The following is a 22392-nucleotide window of genomic DNA, read 5'->3' on the forward strand; positions in this document are numbered from 1 at the left end:
AACCTGTGCAGAATTCTACACTGAATTAAATATTCTGTTTAATTCACCTATTATTCACCCACTTAATATCCTCCATGTCAAGCCTATATAATGAAAACTGTGGTTTCATATACAAATCAGAAAACTGAATCTTAAGAAATCTTAGAGGTAGTGAAAGCAACAGTTACTGTTCTCTAACTACTTTCAAATCCTGCTAACAGAATCATAAAATGACTTGAGTGGAAGGGACCTTTAACATAACCTAGTTCCAATCCCTCCTGCCACAAGCAGGTCCACCATCCACCAAATCTGGTTGTTTTAAGCCACATTCAGCCTCGCCTAGAAGATTTCCCAGGAATGAAGGATCCCAAATTTCTCTGAGCTACCTGTGCCAGTGTCTCACCACTCTCACAGTAAAGAACTTCTTCCTAATATCTAATCTAAACCTACCCTCTTTCAGTTTGACGCCATTCCCCCTTGTCTTGTCACCACATGGCCTTGTACAAACAAGATCCTCTACAAGTTTCTGGCTCCTTTAGGTACAGGAAGATCACAGTAATATCTCCCAAGAACCCTCTCCAGACTGAACAACCCCAACCCTTTCAGCCTGTCTTCATAGGAGAGGTGCTCCAGCTCTGGGATCATCTTCATGGCCTTGCTCTGGACTCACAGTCTAACAGGGCTGTGTCCTTATGCTGGGGCCCCAGAGATGGAGGGAGCACTCCAGGCAGGGTTTCACAAAAGCAGAGTAGAGGAGTTACAACACCTTTCCACAGTGTTTGTTCCAAGCATCTAACCATCTTTCAAACTGAATGATGCAGCAGGGGAGTAAAATTTTTTCATTTACTACACCATACAATGAGGTACCACAATGATGCAACAGGTACCTCATTCAAGATGTGTATTTATTACAGAAGAGCTCTACTTACCAGATTCTACTTGTGATGAAAACATTACCACTGACTGGGATGTTTCTAAATCATAGATGACTGTGCTGCCAGTGTTAAAAGATGCCACCATATGAGCAGGGTCACAACCTATAAAGTCGACTGATGTGGGTATTCCATGCTCTAGAAAGAGCAAAAAATATCTTTAGAAAGAACAAAACGCTTCAAAAATTCCTGACAATTTAAGCATTTAAGGTCGTATTTAAAGAAGATATTTGCTCTTTTCTTTAAAATAATGCTACAGCACCATGATTATTTTACAAGTTATTCTTTTAGCTATGTTACCTAGTTTGGATAAATGCAGACAATGAGTCTGGATGCATCATCAGCTGCCTCATAACAGATTTTCAAAACCACTGCAGAAAGTTACCTTTCTCTCCATTGTAAGTGCAAATACAGGGATTTTTTTCCGGTGGGTTCCATAACCTAATAGTGCCATCTGCTGAACAAGAGAGTAAGTGATTCTTTACACCACTGTAAGCAAGACCCCAGACTGCATCTGTGTGAGCAATTAATGTGCCAGCTAGAACGTTTGGCTCTGGAAAAAAAAAGTTGAGAAAGGAAACCATTTTAGTGAAGAAGCATTCATTATTTCTTGTACCTCAACATATATTAAATTCCACATAAACCAGCTGAATATTCCCCCTGCCCTTTCTCTTTAAGCAACAGCTAGAATATTGCACAAGTCATTTTGCACAACCATTGCCATCTTTCTCCAAAAAAAGCCAGCCAACTAACCAACCAACCAGGAAAACAAACTCAAACCAAAAAACCCTACCAAACCAAACCAGTCAACAAAAAAAAAAACCCCACAAACAACTCAACTACATCCCTTTTCCCCAAATTATTCACTCTTGTTACCACCTCCTCTCTTATTTCTTCCTTTCAAATTCAACATCTTAAGGATGCTTGATCATAGCCCTTCTTTTGTACAAGGTGCACAAAATCAGCTTTCCACTTTAACACTGGATGCTTACTTGATGCAGTTTTTACTCTGCTGATACACAGGTATGGTCTAAAACTCCCAATCGCACTAATGATAAAAACAGGACTAATTTTTTCTTGTGGAGCTAGCAATCTTATTTTCGTCTCCCTGATACTTTACAGTTGCCTTTTCTAGAGGGTTTTTAAATCTATGCAGAGTTTTCCAAGCAGTTACAAGCTATTTAATTTTAGAGAGATCTAAAATTAAAGATATCTAAAATTAGGGACCTGAGATGCAAGTCAGAAACATGGGACATGGAATCTGAGCATACTTATCTTGGTTTTCTGGCAAATTTCCATCAGAAGAAATGCATAATTATTGAGAAGTTGTAATTCTGGTTCAAAATATTAGGCTTCTCAAAAATATAAATTATTATTATTTTTCTCTTTACTGCATAAATCTTAGGAATTGTTAAGTCTCCCTATTACTGTTCTACACAAAGTATATCATCAGTGCAAGCAGGAATAAATAACTAATGTTTGCCACACATAAGTACTTGAAAACATACAGCATAGTTGAGAAATGGCAGTAATATTTCACAAAAGCTCCAGAATGCAGATTAACATCAAGTAGATAAATAATGTTGAAGACAATGGTCAGAAATTGTTTATCTTTTAAAAGGAACTTACCATAGGTATCATATGGATCCACACTAGGGCTAGGCATGTTCCACCACTGGATGGTTGCATCAATACCGCCACTGAAACACTGTTCTCCATTGGAACTAATTGCCAATGACAATACCGGTCCACTATTGAGAGACAGAAAAAAGCTGATTGGTAACTGCCTACAGGATAGAATACATCGTTATGAATGACAATTTATTTATTAGCCATGAATAATATCAAACACTCACATGTGGGCCCTAAATGTGTAGATGGGTTCTACATCTAAAGAGGCACTCCTGAAAGAAAAAGAAGAGTTACTATGCCACGTGAAATCTCTACTGAAAAACTTGAAACTGTAAGAGCTTAATCCATTTCAAAGGCATTTAAAACACAACTGATGTTTTATAAAACCCATATACTTGCTTTTTGGCAGGAACCGTTTTCTGCAAATTCCAGAGTTTTAGAGTATGGTCCTCAGAGGCTGTAACCAGCACAGGCTCTACAGGATGAAAAGCTAATGCCCGCACTCCATCAAAATGACTGCGTAGCGTATACTTAGGGTTCCATGTCTTTCGGAAGGCATCTTTATTAGCTGGCAACTTGAAAGAGAAAGGAAAGAAGTCATTTTATCTTGGGTTTTAAAATATGGATTTTATATATATCCCCTCGTATTTCTGGAAAACCTCCTATGCTTGATTCAGTTAATATATATTCAACCTTGAGTTTGTATTTATCTATTGATTTATCTATATCCATCTACAACCTTATCTGGCCAGCTAGACAGTCTGCAAATTTTTCTGTTGTAACAGTTTCCTTTGACACAGGCTGGAATGATATATAATATTAAACACACAGAAAAGAAGACTTGATTTTCAGAACAGATTTTAATCCTTTTGTGCAATGACACTAACTCCTCTTCCATGTAGAAAGAGAAATGTTTCATTGTGTATTATGTTGTCTGCACCCAAGGAAGAGATTACAGCTGTCTAAAGCTCATTTATCACTTAAACACAATAAAAATGAACTTGAGGTGCTTGGTGAGCGATCTCCCTTTGATGAGTAACTTGACTAAGGTTGACAAGAAACATACATAGTTCTTGAATACTTCTACAGGTGAAGTCAAGTACACAGTAATCAAAATTTCAATAGACATTTGTCATGATTTTAAACATAACATTACACAAATATTTTTTAAGTCTTTAATGAATTTCAAATGTATCTGTGAGACATTAACTTAGCTGCTTTATGAAAAAATATATGCAAACTCCGTATTTATACACTGTGAACATCCAATTCATACTTTAAACTTGCAGACTGTTAGGCTGGAATACAATAATTACAGCTGCTTCATACTCATTATAGGTAACCAAGAAGAGTTACAAGAAAAATACAAGCCTTTCTAGCGATTCCAAGAGACTAATTTACAGCTTTGAATACAATTTATATTTATGCAGCAAGCAGACTACATCCCATCCTAAGCCTCCATCATAAAGAAACAACTTATCCAGGTATTTCTCTTTTCCCCTAAAGGTAGTTTAGAAAACTGACTTGAACTAGATGAACAAAATAAGCAAACTAAGAATAAATGGAACCCAATTGTATCCTCTGTCTTACACAAAAGGAAGCTAATTGTATCCTTCATCTTACACACTATTTCAGCGTGTAATTGTAAAGTATGTTTCTTGACTGTAGGCCAGAATAGCTTGACATCTCAAACTAATTTCAGCAACACTAATAAGAAATTAAAATCTCCCATAGCTAATCAAATCTTACTACCTTTTATCTGTCAGGACTGAAAATATTCAGATAATAGTGTAGCATATACCGTAATAACTATTTTTGGACCAAGTCTATAATCTGGATTGAATTATCACTACTCACTCAAACCAAATTCAAATCCAATCAACAAAACAAAGAGGTCTAGACAATAAAATTTAGTGTTCTGAGCTACAGAAGTGCAGACATTTGCTTTTCCATTATATTACTGTAAATTTCTGTCTTAAGTGCAAACTTTACCTAATTCCAATCAAGTCACAGAAACTTGTTATACCAGACATGTAACCTGAATTTTTAGGGTTTTTTAAATGCCAACCAAGAAATACATATAATAACAAAGCATTTTGCTTGCAATCTTCCTACTTCAGAGTACACTGAATACTGCAATATTTTTACTGAGATTTAAGTTATTTAGCCCTACACTGCATATTATATGCAAGCTTCATAAAAAGAATAACCTTTCATTTTAGGAAACAGAACAGAGTGGAATTCTGGAGTTCTGCAATAAACATAATTTGGACCAAACCATTGATTTATTTCCCTCCCCAAATGGACAAGACAAGGGGAGAAAAGAAAAAAAGAAGGTATCTTCCTAAAAAATAGAGTCCCTTGATATTTTAAATCGTCATTACGTAACATATTCACCCACTTAGCTAACTTATGCTCCCTCATGTATTAGCAGTGATCTGGGGCTTACGGAAATGAGAGTCAAAAACTTGAAATAGCAATCCTTCATTTTAGCACATGAAATATCCCAGATTATGCAGGTGACTAGCAATTTTTTTGGGTACAATGTGCAGCCAAACAACAATATCCACCACAGTTGTGATGAAAAGTCATTCAAGAAAATAGAACTGGATACAGTGATCCTTATTTTTCAAAATATGAAAAGAGTTGATTCTATTTTTTTAAAATTTTTTCTTAAAAGGATTGTTGCAAGGGTAATTTTGTTTTCAGCAGTACAGAGAAATCTGCTAAAATGCAAGGTATATAATTTACACAAGTTATGAAAAGTAAGGTACATTTCCTATTTTAAGCATAGCTTTGAAGTTTAAATTTTTTTAAAATGGACTGGAACATCATGGTTGTTTTAGAAGACACCACATACACTTTATTAGAAATTTAGCTATACATAAACCAGTTTTTTAGAATTCTTTTCCCTATTCATGTTTCTAATAGATCTTGATATCCTTACTGCAAGAGTAAGAGAACAACTGATAAATTTTCAAAGAGGTCCTTGCAATCTCTAAGAAAAAAGTTAACCAGTAATGTATTTCCAAAAAACAAGCAAAAAACCCAATCCCACCTCAGAAAAACACCGTCAAAGATTTGGAAAAGGGATTTGATGATTACAAAGGATAACTGTGAGATTTCTTTCACAAAACAGGCCAGAGGAATAATGGAAAAGTGGTGAAATGGGACAGTATATAGTAATGTTCAAAAGTGTGACATCCTCAAAGCTTCTCAAAACATAAGGTGCAGATGGAAACACTGCCCACTGAGTCTGGATGCTCTAAGTGTGTATTTATACATACACACAGAGTCAAGATAATCGAAGTCATACAGCACAGACTACTTCACTAGCTGCTCCTCCCTTTTTCTGTGGACTTTAGCGGGTTTTACTAAAGACCAAGAAGGATCAAACAACCCGTTCATTCTTTCTTGTAAAGCACAGGCAAACTGGACTGAAACTACACCTGAACTAAACCAACACAAATAAACAACAATTCCCTCCCACCAAAAAAAGGCATCAGGGAATGAAGATCTTCCTTGCCCCTGCAGTCAAGAGAATCCTAACAAATTGTAAAGAGACATGCATTTCCCTATGTCGAACAAGTACTCCCCAACAGCAAACAAAAATTTTATAGAACAATAATTAGTAGCTGTGGTGTCTTTTTGTGTTTTAATGTTACTTTTTTCTTGATAATTCTGTAACTTATTGGAGATTTCCAAGTTTACATGATCTGATTGAAAAATGGAACAGTTTCTTTGTCAGTCGTACTGCAGAAAAACCCCATTCTCTGGTGCTATGGAATCAAAAAATATACAAATGGAGGCATCTGATTTGGCAACATTATTCCCTCAGCATGCAAACAACTACATGCACTGAGGTCAATTTAAGTAACTAGATGATAAAAAAAGACATGAATTGAGCTGACTACTGTTTACCAGATGACTAGTCTTGGAGACAACCTGTGAATTTAATCAAACATACAGAAATCTTTTAAGTTGTTCTTAAGATTTATACTTAACCCTTATCCTGTATTCATATCCTCTCCTTTTCAAAATACAACACTCCTCAAGGAGTGACACATGAAAGCTAATGGAAGCCTGTTGTGGATTTATTTATTAATGCATTCTAATAGCTCACAAAAGCTATCTGAAGAGCATGCACCTATTGGGAGCAAATGCATTAAGTGTTCTGGTTTGAGGTTTTTTCATTGTTTCTGTTTTACTTACACATTAACTTAGTGTCACACCTCCTTGTCTGGAGATATACTGGAAAAGGAAGTGACTTTACCTAAGATTACAGGGGCATTGGACTACAATGCCTTACAAGTACTGCATTACAGGTACAAGGTAAGAGATGGTCTTACTGTGCTGCAAATCCATAGCTATGAGGGAATAACTTCAGCAATTAAAAACTATCATGGAATTTTTAACCTAAAGAAACATTGTGATGAAAAACTAACAGCATTTGAATTTCAGTCTATTCAAAGTCGTGACAGGTCAGTGTCATCTTAAATATTAAAAAAATTGTTGCCATCTGTGTTATTTTATACCTTGTTTTTTCTGACACATGAAGTCAGAAGCCACTGTGCATTTTTCAGCTATGCTTTAAAAGGAAGAAAATATCCTATGAGTACTGGGAAGAGAGGACTGGACAAGAAGCAGGGAAACCAAGTGATAATCATGGTCAATCACAACTCATTTTCAGTGAATGGCCTAGTAAGAAAAACTCTACTTCTATCTTTTGTCTCCTGTATACACCAGATATTGGAGCACAAAATAGGTGAAAATAAAGAGCCTTGGGGGTTTAAGTGTTTCAGTGAAAAAAATTTTGAAAATTCAACTACATTGAAAAAGTAAGATCAACTTCATCTACAGGATGATTAACACCTTCCAACCTTCAACAAATGTGTGCTTTTGCTGCAAATTTCTTATTAGCTCAGGCAGCACTTCATATTTGTGTATTTATCAGCTATTCTCTCCTTTAAGTTCCCCAAGAGCAAAGGTAACCTCTATTCTGCCTCACTCTCCACACCACAAAGACAGGTTTGTTTGTCAGAATTAGCAGAGTCTCATGTAACAGTTCTGTTAGTTGGTATATTAATTGCAATGCTTGCTGACCTTAGTCCTGGCTTGCCACTAAATATCCCTCCATCTCAGAATAAGCAAAATGCCTACACACTGTTTTATGAAGAATTTGTAGTTCACAAAAGACAGCAATACAAAGCTGCAATCTGCAGTCAAGCCAATACAAGATTTTTTAAATACAATACTTCATGCAAAACTTACCTGAACACTTCCCTAACCAGCCATCCTATGTTACAGGCCAAGAAAAAATTTGTTTAACACTATTGGTAGATGCTTAATCAATATGGTCAAAGGAATGTCAGAACACTCTGGATTACAACAGAAATACCCCCTAATAGCTTACATCTGAAATATACTACTAGATATAGTCTATGCTGTTAACACTACTTACCCATCAGAAGAACAGCAAATAAATGAGTTAATATCAACATTTGTGTTTTATGCCATGCCTACTCAACACTCCATTTCAATGTATAACTGTAATTTTGGTCATGTTAAGACATTAATATGTATTTTAGGTCATAACACATTCCCCCTCCAGTGACAAAATCTGAATTAAATTATTAATGTAGAAAAAACCCAAGTCATCTCACTTAATTCTGGTAACCCAAATTACTTAGCTCATTTGCAAGGTGCTCTTCCGTTCCAAGTAACAGCTTTTACTAAAGAAGTGCAACAGTAATGTTCAGGATTGAGGAGAAGGGACCCAACCACTATTGGTTAAACTGTATAAAGAATTTTAAAATAAAATTGCACTTACATCGTAACTATAGTCTGCATCATTTGTTACTGTCAAGTCTGCAAGGTCTCCAAGGCCCAGTACACTTAACAACACATCATCAGAACCCATAATAAATGACTTGCCTCCTCCAGGTGGAAACGTTATTGGCTCAGCTACAAAGAACAAAACAGTTTCTTTAAGTCTCAACAGAGTAATTCAAACTGATGAAAAGCTGCATTATTCATCACTTAACAGCAAAGCAGAGTTCAAACTGAACTTGTATGTACTACATACAGCCCCAACTAAAAAAAACAAAAACCAAGAGCATGAGGACACACACACATGTGCAAACACACACACATTATATACACAACTCTTGTACCATGCTTCATAATCAAATGATCAAACTTACTTTACAGAGTTGTTGATACTGACAAGTGACTTGACTGACATTACTTTACACTGCAATACCAAATGTACATCCCAGGTTTCCAAATTCTCAGCTGAGTTTTTCATTCAATACACCATGCTTCCTGCCTTCTATCCACTTGCAAATATGTCTTTGTGTTTTATACTAGTTAAATATTTCTACTTGTACACTAAATATTTTTAATCACTCCTGCAAAACATCTCTTCCGCTTTGAGTTTTCTCAGGCAACTGAAAAAATGAAAGCATCCATTATTTATTCATTTCCTCTCTTAGTTTCTCAGCATGATTTTGGATTCTAATTTTAAAGAACACTCAACTGATACTCATGTTGTCTAGCTGCGCCTACTTCAATTAAAATTTAACATTTCTGTTAATTATCATTTAGAATGAATAGAAGTTATATATAACCATTCACCATGAATTTGCATCTGAATAATAAAGTTTAAAATATTCACCCATATTTTTTACCCTCTTCAATGATTTTGTAAATCTCTGCTGACCCACAAATACCAATTTTAAAATAAGGAACAGGAATGAAGTCTTAAACATCGTAATGCTTCAGCACACTTTAGAAGCTACTTTTATTTTTCAGTTTTCTTTTCCACTTAGAAATAGCAACACTTCTTAAGTAGAGTATGTGAAATTAAGGTCTGTGTGAACTTCAGCTAAGTATAAGCATCTGCAAAATATGTTAAATTATAAGTGACATCTTGAAAACTTAAACTTGCTTGACTTTTGAATGTCACTGATCTGGCAGAGAGAATTATGGCCTCACTTTAATGCCACTCCTTATTTCTTATCCAATCCTAGAAAACTCTTCAATCTTAGCGAAAACAGTTTCCAGTTTCCTGGGATTTTGTCTTCTAGAAGCAGGTCCAAAGAAGAGGACTAATAATTAACACATTCCTGTTTAGAACACACATGTCCATTATTCCATATGGCCACTCTCTGAATGGTAACCTAGGTCTGATCCACTCCCATGGAATGAAAATGACTGACCCCAGGTGTAGAGTTACAGATGTCTGGCACCACTGCTAGGGCTAGGCAAACAGGAGCTAGTCCAGCTAGATCAAAAGACATCACTTCCCAAGAATAAAACAGGTTTTAATGCTTCAGAACTATTGTACTATTAAGAAATGTAACTTAATTAGCATAGTCAATACAACTATTTCTGAGAATCCAAGAACATAATCTAAGAATACAGACTGCTGTTCCTACAATTGCATAAAAAGAACAAACAATATTCTAACTACGCACAATCACCTCTTGTAAAAACATTCACAATCCATACTAGTTTGACTCATAAGAATGCTACATTACATTAACAGCCCAAAACAGCTTCCCTTGGCCTTATATGAATAAGCTTTTTATTTCCATCAGTAATTTACTAAAACTCTACATCTGAAGATCTACTACAAACCACTTGTATTACAAAAAAGATATATTCCTACAAAACACCTATTTACTTTCCCCTTACTCCTATTTGATCTTTAGGACAGGCCCACAAAGTTTAGGTAAGCCCTGTAACCTGTCATACTAATTTTTTGTGAAACTAACATCTCCTGACCTTAACAGATCAACCTCCCTATGCTTTATAATAAAAAAAAAGGACTACCACATCAAGAACCTATACCACAAATTTGTCAAGTTTTGTTTGCATGAGTGACTATTTCTTTACTTAAAGCTTCAAAATTCATGCTACTCAAAATTCAGAAGACTAATTCAGAATAGTAAAGCTGCCAGTATGTATGTACATGTGTTCTATAATTTATTTGTGAATTTTATATCTTAAAGTGAGGCATATTTGAGAAGTTTAAAAAATGGCAGCAAACTGCTTTTGCAAAAATAGAAATGGCAGAATAGTAACACAATGAAAAATGCATGATGTTACAGCTACTAAAAATAAAGACCCACATCGTCAGATACCAAAACAATGCATCAATAGGTACATGCAAATGATAGTTCAATAAATGACGTTTTAATGCTTTTAATCTAGAAAAAAAAAAATTTTCTAACACCCAGTACAATATTATTCTCATAGTATAATATAAATGCTTAACTGAGTTTGCAATCAATAAATCTAAAGTTAAAATGTGAGAGTACAAGTTCGTTTGTAGGTGAAACTAGGTGAAATAAATATTGAAATATAAAATTGTATAATTAAATATTTGCTTAGCCAATCTTAACGAGCACTTCTTACCTTCAAGTTCTTCACATCATACACAATTAAGTCAAAATCAAGCAGTGATTGTACAAACTGCTTTAATCTCTGATCACATATGTAAACTCATATAGGCTGATGTTGTCTACTGTACAACATCTTGTTTGTCACAAAGCTAATATGTGGTACATCAAAAGCAGCTGTTCATACCGAAGTAATTAGCTGTTACTGCTTTTTTTCTGTCAATCTGTAGATTGACACCTCTGCAATCTATAGATATTAAAACTGAAAAACAATCAGTGAAGAAAGTAATTTTCTCTACACTGGATGGAATATCATGTTGATACCATTTCTGAAATAACAGAATATGTTGAAATGGAAACTCCAATTTCTCATGACCAAAATTATCAAGTGTGATTATGGCATAACATTATAATTAACCAGGCAGTTCAGAGTGAAAAATAAACAAACAAATGAAAAACAAACAACAATGAAAAACCCAAACCCAAACTCTCACACCTTTAGAGGTATGGAAGAGATATTCCAAGCCATTTAGAGCTAGTTCCTCTCTGAACCCCCTTCAAGAAAAAATTATCAACCACTATGTCAGAACTGTAATATTCAAAGTATGGCATAAAACTTCCATACTGTCAAAAGACAACTATAGCTTGACAAAATTCCTCAGCATAGGCTAGTGTATCCTAGGAAGAAAGCCTGAAGTTATCTGCAAAATCTTAGCTTTTAGAACACAGCTGAATAAATAATTGAGTAAAATCTGTATTTTATGATAATGAAGTATTTGGCCTTGTAATACATCTAGAAGGAATTCAAATAAAACACTGCCTGTTTATTTGCAGTTTTGCACCATATGGTACAGAAGCCACATAGCATTCAGGATAGAAATAGCAGAACTTACAATCTAATATTCAAGTTTAAAAACTAAGCAGAAACCAAAATGAGCAAATAAGATGACAGAGATATTAATATTATTGCACTTAATAAAGAGCAAACTACACTGACAAGTTAAAAAGACAGTGACACATTAAACAGCATGAAAATATAAACATGAAAGCAGTTTATTTGAACAGTGTGAACAATCTTTACTTGAAGGCTAACACAATGTTTGTGCTACAAGAACCAGGAAATAAAAGTCAGTCCCTATCAAATTCAAATCTAGCATCTATTTCTTCAAAAATACATACTGGTTTTGTCCAGTATAATTTTAGATGTAAGGCCTCTACCTGAGACAGCAACCTTCTCCGTAACAAGGTTTGTGTCTGTGTTTCTTTGCACAACATCTATGGCCTAAATACCTAAACATGGCTGAAAGGCAACCTAAAGCATGTAAACACTGAATCTAAAAACAACCTAAATATATGTCTACAAGTTTCAGCATGTGGATTTTCATCTGTACATTTTTCAATTGCACTCCACAGGTAAATTTGATACTGCTTCATCTTGAATATGGAAATAAAAACAAAGATGAAAAGGAAGGCAGTAAATAAGCTGACTGTTGTAAAATGAGAGTTTTGGAGAACAACAAAAAAACCTCCTTGAAGTGTGGTTTGGGGTTGTTTTCTGCTTGTCTGTTGACAGGTATTTGTGAGGCCAAGGATGAAAAAGAACAGGAGAACCAATTGATTATTGGAATCAGCAGTAATGCAATATCTATTTCTGCCATAGCTGACACCAAGCCAGGGCATATGGGTCAAAGATCATCCTAAAAGAGCCAAATCTGAATACACCTGAGTATTCTGAATTAATATGCTCTAAGCAGAGGACAATTTACATAATGGTATTCTAATTTCAAAGCTAATACAGGAAAATCATTCCTTTAAAACAAAAAATTGAAAAGCTAAATACAAGATTTTCAACTTTATATATAATAGCTTGCCACTAATTTTCATTGCCAAAGATAATCCTGAAACTTAAATAAATACTCTGTAAAGAAAGAAATAGTGTATTTGTAAACTTGTGTACATAGATCAAGGGAATTTTATAAAAGAGAACATTAAATTTGAGGAAAAGAGACTAATTAGTCCCGTAACTTAAATCACCACTTTTCATTTCAAAATCCAAACTGTGCATTAAATGTTTATACTCACCTTTTTTCCCCTCAATAAATAACCTATTTGTGAAAGGTTTTGCTAATGGGAGTGTGTTTCCAAACAGGGATTTAATAGTGAATATTGTCAGAACACACTGCTGTACATGAAGTTATCTAAAAAAACGTATTAAACAATGCTGAGTTATAAAAAGCCACAAAAACTACAGCCATATTCTCATAAAACCATTTGGGAAGAACTGCAAGTAAAATAATGTGGCAATCTGCAACTGCATTCAGCTTTACAGAGGGGATAATAAATGACAGCGTGTGCTTTCTAAAAGAAATCTCCTGAAATATAGTAAGTAGCTGAATTTTTTGTACCTTCCTCTGCTCTTGCACCTTCATGATCAGTCATTCTAGAAGAGGGTGACCTAGATTGATTAATGATTCCTGAAGGGATGTGGGGTATCTCATCATCGCCCAGATCAGCTATCATGTCGTGAAGTTTTGTCCTGTTGACTCCTGTAAATTAATGTCAGCAGCAAAAATTCATTTGATTGCTACCGCTTGACTTGACTGAAGTCTAAAAATCCATTAAATAAGAATAATTACTGATGGGACCTCCTTAAAATAAATAGTGCTTTGCTTTTGTTTAGTAAGAGTTTGGAAATCAAAAGCAGGAGTTAATACACCAAATCTGAAAACTACATGCAAACAATTGAAATTCACTAAATCAAAGAATAACTCCTTTGTGTTCTGTAGAGCTATTCTACAATTTCCTGTAGGAGACAGAAAAAAAATCATCTTACAGCCCTACTGGAAAGTCAAGCCAAATACTAAAAGAACATTCGCTATTAAACAAAAAAATGTATGATTTAAACATTTTCTAATAATATTACACAACTTTAACTATACTAAACAATTTAACATTAAAAAACAGAGTGCTAATTAAAAATAAGCTTAAAAATGAGAGCAAAAGTACAGACAACTCATAATGGGGGTGCAACAAACAATTAACTTTCCCTGCTTTGAATGGTATTTAAATTGTATGAAATGTTTGTTGAACACAGCAGAAGAATGCTTCCACCACTGTATGAAACTGCAGATGTATATTATATTAAAATTATTATAAAAGCAAGCTTCTAGAAACAAAGCATTCTGAATTATATGTACATTTAATTAATATGTAGACATTAGGAAACAAAAAGTATAATTTAGAATATCTTTAAATTACTAAATCCACCCCTGCTTTCACCTTTATAGCTTCCACATCAAAAAGTCAAGCTTCAATTATAAAGTGTATTTCAGTGAGAGAACCTCTTTAAAGAAAACAATCCATAATGATGAAAGACATAACCAAATTTAAACCAATAAAACAGCCCTTCCTGGGACTGCAAGCAGAGATATTGTAGGCCATTTAGTAAAGGAAGCATTAGTGAACAAGTTCTTATATTGAAGCGACATGTCTCACATTTATTAAAGAGGAAACTGAAACTAAACCAAAGCCTTTATTGCCAAAAAAGTTAAATGCAAATACTATGATTACAGATGACTTAACAAACTCAGAACTGTTATTCAAACAGTTAAACACTAAAATGTACTCTTTCACAAAGTATCTGATCATTTCAGATGTTACTGGTTTAAATCAATGTGTTCAAAAATAAGTGTCCATGAATAACAGAATTCTCTAAAGATAATGGGAGAATTCCCTGCAGTGAGGGAAGACAACAAAAAGTATTTATTGAAGAAGAATTACAGGAAGTATACCTCACAAACCCCTAAAAGGATGCTGTATGACTATTCTCATTAATATTTGCAGTACATTATCATTTTGCCAAGTAATAAAACTCCCTATATTTACGTTTTTTCTGCTTTGGGTAATTTTTTCTTTCCTTCACAGAACACTTAGTATTCTAGTTAAATATACAAAGACTGCTACCCAGAAGCAATCTGAGAATAAAACTGGCTTCCAAAAGCTTTCCTCATAAAACAGATGACTTGAGCAGTTAAGTTTCATTTCATTCTCCTGTAGAAGAATGTCTAGAAACCTGTGATCCCAGCTGATGAAGTGAATGTAAAATAATAATGAGAATGAAACACTCTTTTTTAACAAGCTCTATGCTGAAAGGATTTCATTTCTGAAGTATAGTACTCAATACTGCAGCCAGCAGGTGAGATCTCACATGAGAAAAGTCACTCTTAGAATGGACAGATCTCTACACCACACAGACTACAAAGCTTGCCTTCATCTTTATTAGTCAGCCATCAGCCAGGCACCTACAGTGACAGAGTAAATATATTCTTGAAGATATTACAGAGCAATCAATAAAATGACAGGATAAAAGTCATGACTGGGACACTAAACTGTTTACTTTCATGAACCCTTTGCTTTCCAGAAGTAAAAGCGTGTTTTCTCCATGTTGCTATGCATGAATGGTTCTACACATTGAGGCAGAATGCCACAAATCAACGCTTCCTCTATCTGAACTGAAAGCATCTTCTCCAGGTGCTTTCATGCCAAACATATGAGCATGACAAGTTTGTCTCGAGGCATACTCAGAAGAAACTAAAAGTAGCCCCTCTGCTCTGCTATCTTTAAGCAGCCATTCATTTAGTTTGTCGCTAATTGGGGGGCTGATATCCTTGCCTTTTAGTGTTTTTCAGTATGTTTGGGCACTTCTTGTCCTTCAGGCATAACCTCAGAACAGTCCTCAAACATCATACAATACAGACAGAAGTTTACAAAGAGCAGCTGCTGCTCTGAATAACTTCTGTGCATTTCATGCTGAAACATATGTCAGCATTCCAGACTGTGCCACCACTACAGAAGACTGCCCAAGTTTCTGCTTACATGTAAGTGCAAGTGTACCTTCATGTTCAAGTATAGTAAATGTTACAAGGAGATTTTTAAAGAAAAGAATGTGTCACCTCCACATAAGAAACTATGGTCATGGAACAAAACGGGATGATCCTTTTACCCTCAAAAAAAGCCAAGGACAAAAAAAAAACGTGACCTGGTATGAACAGAAGCAAAAGTTAACAGTACCATCTCGGTGTACTGTTCTTCAGAGATCAAAAGTGAAAAAGATAACTGAATATTCAGTGATGAAAAGTTTTAGTCTGAGAAGCCTTAAGCAGAGTTTTATTAGGTGGAAGATGTATTAGTCAAGTCTGAATATAACACAGAGATTCTTATATGTCAAGAAGAGGTGATGATAATGAAGATGGTGAAATTCAGATCTCTTTTCAGTCCTATCAACTATTATATGATTTCCAGAAATCAAGGGTAGGAAAGTGAACAGTACGGATACTGTTTTGTAAGTACAGAACAATTAAACTGAAGGAAAAGAGCAGGAAAGTTTTTTAAAAAACACAAAAAAGCTAAAGAAAAACAGTAAAAGTATCTTCATTTCTACAGTGATATATACATATATGCAAAAGCTGTGAAAACTTTCAAACTGAGAACACATTATGCTGACTTCATAGAATGAAATGAGATATGCAACACCTCCACTATCATACTCTGCAAAGGCAGCAGGCTATATCTGAAAAATAGCCATCCCCTGACTTACCTGCCAAAATTGATCTTATCAAATTTGGGCAAGAAAGAGGCCTTAAATTCAGCACATTACTGAAAAGAGAAGTAGACATCTGCTTTTGTAGACATCAAACCTAACTCTTTATCTATGTATCACGGTAAGTCCTGGATCGGTGCGGTTTGTTTCTCTGCTTCTGGGGTTTTTTAACACAAGAACTCTTCAATAAACAGATTTTGCATTATTTTACAGCTTGCATTGTGAAGGAAATTAAAGTTGTGAGGTGGTGGATTTTTGTTTTTGTAGGTATTTTTAAAGATCCTTTTATAAAGAGGTAGTAGCTCCACATAACATGGTGACTACCTGGACAGACACCCTCTTTTTCCCCAGCAAACAAGATTACTCAATGAAAATGTATGTGCTAACAGAAGATGACCTTAATTAAGATGTTCCACCCAAAAGAAAACATGAGGATACAGACTAGTATCTCTTGATACAGAGAAGTATCAAAATATAGAATCAGATGTACTTCTGTTCACTTATTTATGTGTACATGTGGAATGAAAGTTTCCATACCTGAGACCAGGGCTGTCTCTGCCCCATTATGTTACAGTGTAAATACAGATTATGGCAGTTACAGATGCATATCCAAAAAAAGAACCCATCAGAATGTCTGTCTTATTATGCTGTCTTCAAAGTATTGCAAAAGATGACATTTAATGCACATTTGTTTGACATTTATGATGATATATATTACCATGCAGATAAGCTCTGATGGGACTCAAATTCTGTTAGAAGTCAAAACAATGAAGGGCAAAGGAAGAGGTATGTATTCAGGATGAAGTCCCCAAATGACCAGATATGAGCAGCAGGAATTAAAAAGCCCTTCAACATTATTTTCAGTTTCAGAATGTTAAAAAGCTGAGGGAAAAAGTCTCAAAATCATATTTAAATCAATCTGCCCAACCTTGAATGCTTTTATTCTGTGTACGGAGTTCACTCATCCAATTAGCTCAGCGATGTAGATGCTAATTTTCAACCAGAAACTATCATGAATGTGACAAGCCAAGAATCTCACAAACCACCTTTGAAGACTATATGTGTTCAAAGTTTCCCAAAGGAGAATTCAAACTTAAAATGCTAAACAATGACTTACGTCATTTCTCAGCACTGTTACACAGTTGTCTCCTAAATACTGTCTTCTGTGAACCAAAGATTTCAAAATTCCTTTAGATGAAGAAAATTTTGTTACTTTGCAGCTACTATGGTTCAAAATGTCTAAAAGGTAAAGAATTTAGTAAGAAAATGTCAAATAAAAGAAGTTTATTTTGGTATTAAAAATAAATTTCTAATGCTACCATATATATTATGCAAATTTGATGTCAACTGCCGATTTACATGTTACATGGTGATACAGATTAGCATGCAGATGACTACTGTAGGTTCTCATTAAAGCAAAGACTAAAAATCTTTGCTTTGTCAAAACTTTTATGTGTGTGTACAAGTCATGCAAAAATGCTGAAAAAACCTAACATGCACTAACTGACCAGTAACCATTAGGTGTTACAAAGTAAATTGAAATCTTAATAATTACAGAAGTTGTCAGAGTTGTATTTTAATTATCATGTAATTTAGTTAGTGTATACCCATACAATACAAACTAGTAAAAACTTTTTTTACTAGTTATCTCCAGAAATTGTTAAAAAATACTTCCAAAATAAAAGCACAGCAACCATGGGAGCTCCTGTAAAGTGACATGGGATCCCATCCAAAGGGTCCTGGACAAGCTCCAGGAGAGGGTCCATGGGAATCTCCTGAGGTTTAACAAGAGCAGGTGCTGGTGTTGCTCCTGGGTTGGGGCACGGCCCAGTCTCAGCACAGGCTGGGCATGAGCAGCCCCAGGGCAGCCCTGCCCAGAGGGACCTGGGGGTGCTGCTGGCTGAGAGGCTGCACATGAGGCACCATGGGCACTGCCAGCCCAGAGAGCCAAACGTGTCCTGGGCTGCAGCCAGAGCAGCGTGGGCAGCAGGGCCAGGGAGGGGATTCTGCCCCTCTGCTCTGCTCTGCTGAGAGCCACTGCAGGGCTGCACCAGCTCTGCGTGCCAGCACAGGAGGGACAGGGAGCTGCTGCAGTGACTCCAGATGTATGGAATGGATTTAAACTAAAAGTGTAAGTTTAGATTGGAAGTTTAGGTAGGAATTCTATACTGTAAGAGTAGTGAGGCAGTGGAATAGGAGTCCTGAAAAGTTATGGGTGCTCCATCCCTGAAGTGTTCAAGGACAGGTTGGATGGCCCTCTGAGCAACCTGGTTTGGTGGTTATCCTCACCCATAGCAGGGGGGTTGGAGCTAGGGGATCTTTAATATCCCTCTCAAACCAAACCAATCTATGATGACAGATTTAATACCACTTTATGCACTAAGAACTTCATAGTTACAGTTGATAACATAAATTTCCAAAAGCATTTTTATCAGATAGTTCAACCCTGAAGTTTGGTTTAAACTACATAGTTAAAATAGGTCAACTGGTCAGAAAATTGAGCAGAATAGAGAGACATCAAATAAGATGTTGGTAAATGCACAGAAAAGTGAAGGGCATTATAAAATAAAGATTATCTCCTAAATAAAGCCACCAAAAAGTTTGTATTTATATTACAAGCATTTCCTAATTCTCCATGCCTGGGGCTGTAAAAACAATTACAAGACCATAAATAGCAACTGATTTTAATATGAACTTGATTCAAGTTCATATTAAAAAAAAAAAGAAAAACCCCCAAAAACTAAATAAAAAACCCCAAACCACTACCCCAGAAAAAGCCCAACAATCACCAGTCCCACCACAGAATCACAGTATTATACTTTAAGGAGCAGATGAAGTCAAAAACTTGCAGAAAACTTCTTAGAGTAGCAATGTTCTCAAAATGCAAGTTAATTATTTTTACACTAACATTTCTATGCATTTAGTTTTCTTCACCTCTTTAACCTTGAATTTTTGCCTTTTCAACATTTCTCATTTATGAAATGCCTGTCAAAAGTTTTGATATATTCACATTCAGCAGGTAGAAAGTTAAAGTTGGTTGCCCCCATTACAGAAAACGATGCTTAACAAAAAAAAAAAACAACACAAAACAACAAACAGAACTCATGAGAAAAAATGTCTTCTATATAAATAGGCAAAAAAGTGTTGCATTACAAGATTCAGAATCTGCACTTACTCTTTACCCCTTTCTTCCCCTTTCGTTCCTTCTTGTACTGTTCCTTCAGTTTACTTATTAGTCCCTGGTCTACATCCCAAACCTCAGCAGTTGGGGACAGGTCATCTTTGTCTACATGCAGCATATTATTAAAAGAAAAAAAATCAGCAATTGGCAATGCAAGCTCTTGGTGATTTACTGTCATAGCTGTATAAGAGCATTAATAAGAGTTATTAATTAATCTTTATTTTAAAGGTGCAGTCTCCGTTTTAAGTTTATAAAAGACCAAGTTTCATTTAATACAGTTTTCCAAGGCACTGTATATTATCAGTTACATATTTGAAAATTGTACGGTAATTTGTTACCAAGGAGCAAACAAATTAAACTTCATAAGTAACTGTTTGTGTTAGATACTTCAAAATACACAAAAAAATCATTGGTATTTAGAAACAATTACTGCATCTTTAGAAAGACAGTGTTAAGAAATTATTCAGCCAGTGTTGAATAAGCAAATAAAAGCATTCATGCTATATCTCTTATGAAAATGCAAGCTGAGTAAGTCAGTGCCAGTTTATTCATGAAGACCACCATGCATCCTTTCGCATTCATTCCACATGCACAAGAAAGAAACCTTACTCCTACATATAACCAGAGAAACAAGTCTATAAATACAGTTTTTCACACAAAGATGAAGAAGAGTAATTTGTACAGGTGGACATCCCACTGCATTCCAGAAATTAAATCATAATTAGGAGAAATACAACATTCCACAGTAGTTTCAGAAGACATATATTTTTCTTTTTGACAAATATTTCAGAGTTAATTATTCTTTATGAAAAGTCAGTTCTCTACTTTTCTAAATTATCCATCTCAGTAATTTCTGGAAACTTAGAATTACTAAAAAGATAAACCTGTTTCTATGACAAGGCAAATACAACATTTGCAGAAGCACTTTTGCTAGTAGACAATCAGGCAGCAAACAAACTTGGTTTGTGTGCCAGTTTAACTTTATACTCACAAACTCTTTAGGCATGAAATCACAAGACTTAGTTCCTCAGTTCCCAACTTCCAATCATATTTACAATATGATTGTACCCATTTTTGAAGTTATAACCATTATAATCATGAAAGTACACAAGAGGAGTCATACACAGCAGAAATGAAGTAACATGCATTTAAAATAAAAAAAACAGGAGTTGTTCCAAGCACATGTTTCATGACAAAACATGACAATGAATGAGCAGACAGATACCCTAGGATACTGATGCATCTGTCATCATTCGATGACAATCTTGATCAAAGGGGTGGAATACAGAGATGGCAAGGGCAGTGAAACATGAAACAGGAGCATAATGGCAGAGTCCCCTGAGCTGCCCTGGCGATGAGAAGGGAACGATGACATCCTACACCAAACTACAGCTACATCTACCAAACTGCAAACACAAAGACCTCAGTCTTTCTGATCACTGGGCCTAAGCACTGACAGAGAGGAAGAGTGATTACTCAGGAAACACAAGAAGCACAGAAAGGTAAGTCAGAGAACATGCCCAGTCAAAGAGGAAAAAAAACTGAAACCGCTAAAAACTCAATTAAAAGAAAATTCCATTAAAATCTATTTAAAACTAATCAATAAAATCCCAAAGCACCATTAATAAAATGAAAATAATCAGCTAGGTTGCAGCATTGCAGAGAAGGATTAGGGAAATAAACAGAACCAGAAGATGATCACATCTAACATCAATGTAGTGCTATTCTAAAAAATCCCATTTTGGTACATTTTAAAAGGTGCAGTGCATTAAACTGGGACAGTGCAGGTAATGACAAAATTAATGTAACATGTTCAGTCTGTGTTCTACACTGGAAGTTTAGAAAATGTCTGTAGAGTGCAAAACAAATAGGGCACTGAATATAAAGACAAAGAATTTGAAGGAACTGGGCTCATTCAGTCAACAGAAGAAGCACAAGCCTGCAGACATAAATATTCAAAACCAACACTGTTGGCTGCAAAAATGTAGGCTGCACTTAGAAAACTAGATAAAACACAAACTCGGATTAACTGGGTAGGCTGTGAAATGAATTTCAAACAAGATTTTTAGGAAAACCCAGCAGTGCTTCTCTCCAGCATGCCTAGATATATTAGGCTATTTCAGAACAGAGCCATGTACCTAGAAGACCTCTGCCATTGCCCCCAAGAGTTCCCTTCCTTGCACTAAAGTGATACAGGACAGCACAGAGGACCCTGGATGTCCATTGATCTATATAACTGAGTAGAGAAAGGCTGGCTTTAAATTTTCTATTTTTCAGAAGTTTTTTGAAGATGGCCCAAGAGACTGAATTTCAGTCTCACACTGCCACCCAGAATTCTGGGCACAGTCATTCTCTGACTTATGGTCCATCTGTAAAGAGAACTTTTGTGTTTCATGGGGAAGAGAAATCCAGCGATGAACACGTGAAACCATAAGAAGAACAAAGAGACTTCGTAATAAGTGACATCTGCAATATGTAGCACAATATATAACAATATGTACAAATTGCTGTTTGCTTAAGCAAACTGCAGTTATAAATGCTTTTTTTTCTTCATACTAAAATCACAAGGATTTTTTTTTCATTTAAAAGTGTACATATTTTTTAAGTTTGTCACATCACTTTCACTCTTCATTTAACACTGCTTGAACTTCCTCATCTTTCACT

General features: G+C 35.3%; 1 protein-coding gene across 4 annotated transcripts in view; it reads right to left on the reverse strand.

Annotated features, from left to right (window-relative positions):
• The window catches only part of STRN3 (striatin 3), a 60120-nt gene that overhangs the window by 6457 nt on the left and 31271 nt on the right, over positions 1–22392 (reverse strand). For 2 of the 4 annotated variants that reach the window (XM_058807779.1, XM_058807778.1), the window contains exons 8-15: positions 19723–19833; positions 13354–13494; positions 8374–8507; positions 2943–3118; positions 2768–2815; positions 2541–2662; positions 1297–1464; positions 909–1049 (exon numbers count right to left, since the gene is read on the reverse strand). In XM_058807779.1, coding sequence (XP_058663762.1) covers positions 909–1049; positions 1297–1464; positions 2541–2662; positions 2768–2815; positions 2943–3118; positions 8374–8507; positions 13354–13494; positions 19723–19833 — 1041 coding nt within the window. The remainder of the gene's footprint in view (positions 1–908; positions 1050–1296; positions 1465–2540; positions 2663–2767; positions 2816–2942; positions 3119–8373; positions 8508–13353; positions 13495–19722; positions 19834–22392) is intronic. The other 2 variants (XM_058807780.1, XM_058807781.1) reach the window with 2 other exon arrangements.

This window comes from Ammospiza caudacuta, chromosome 6 (assembly GCF_027887145.1).
Source record: "Ammospiza caudacuta isolate bAmmCau1 chromosome 6, bAmmCau1.pri, whole genome shotgun sequence".
Lineage (NCBI taxonomy): Eukaryota > Metazoa > Chordata > Aves > Passeriformes > Passerellidae > Ammospiza > Ammospiza caudacuta.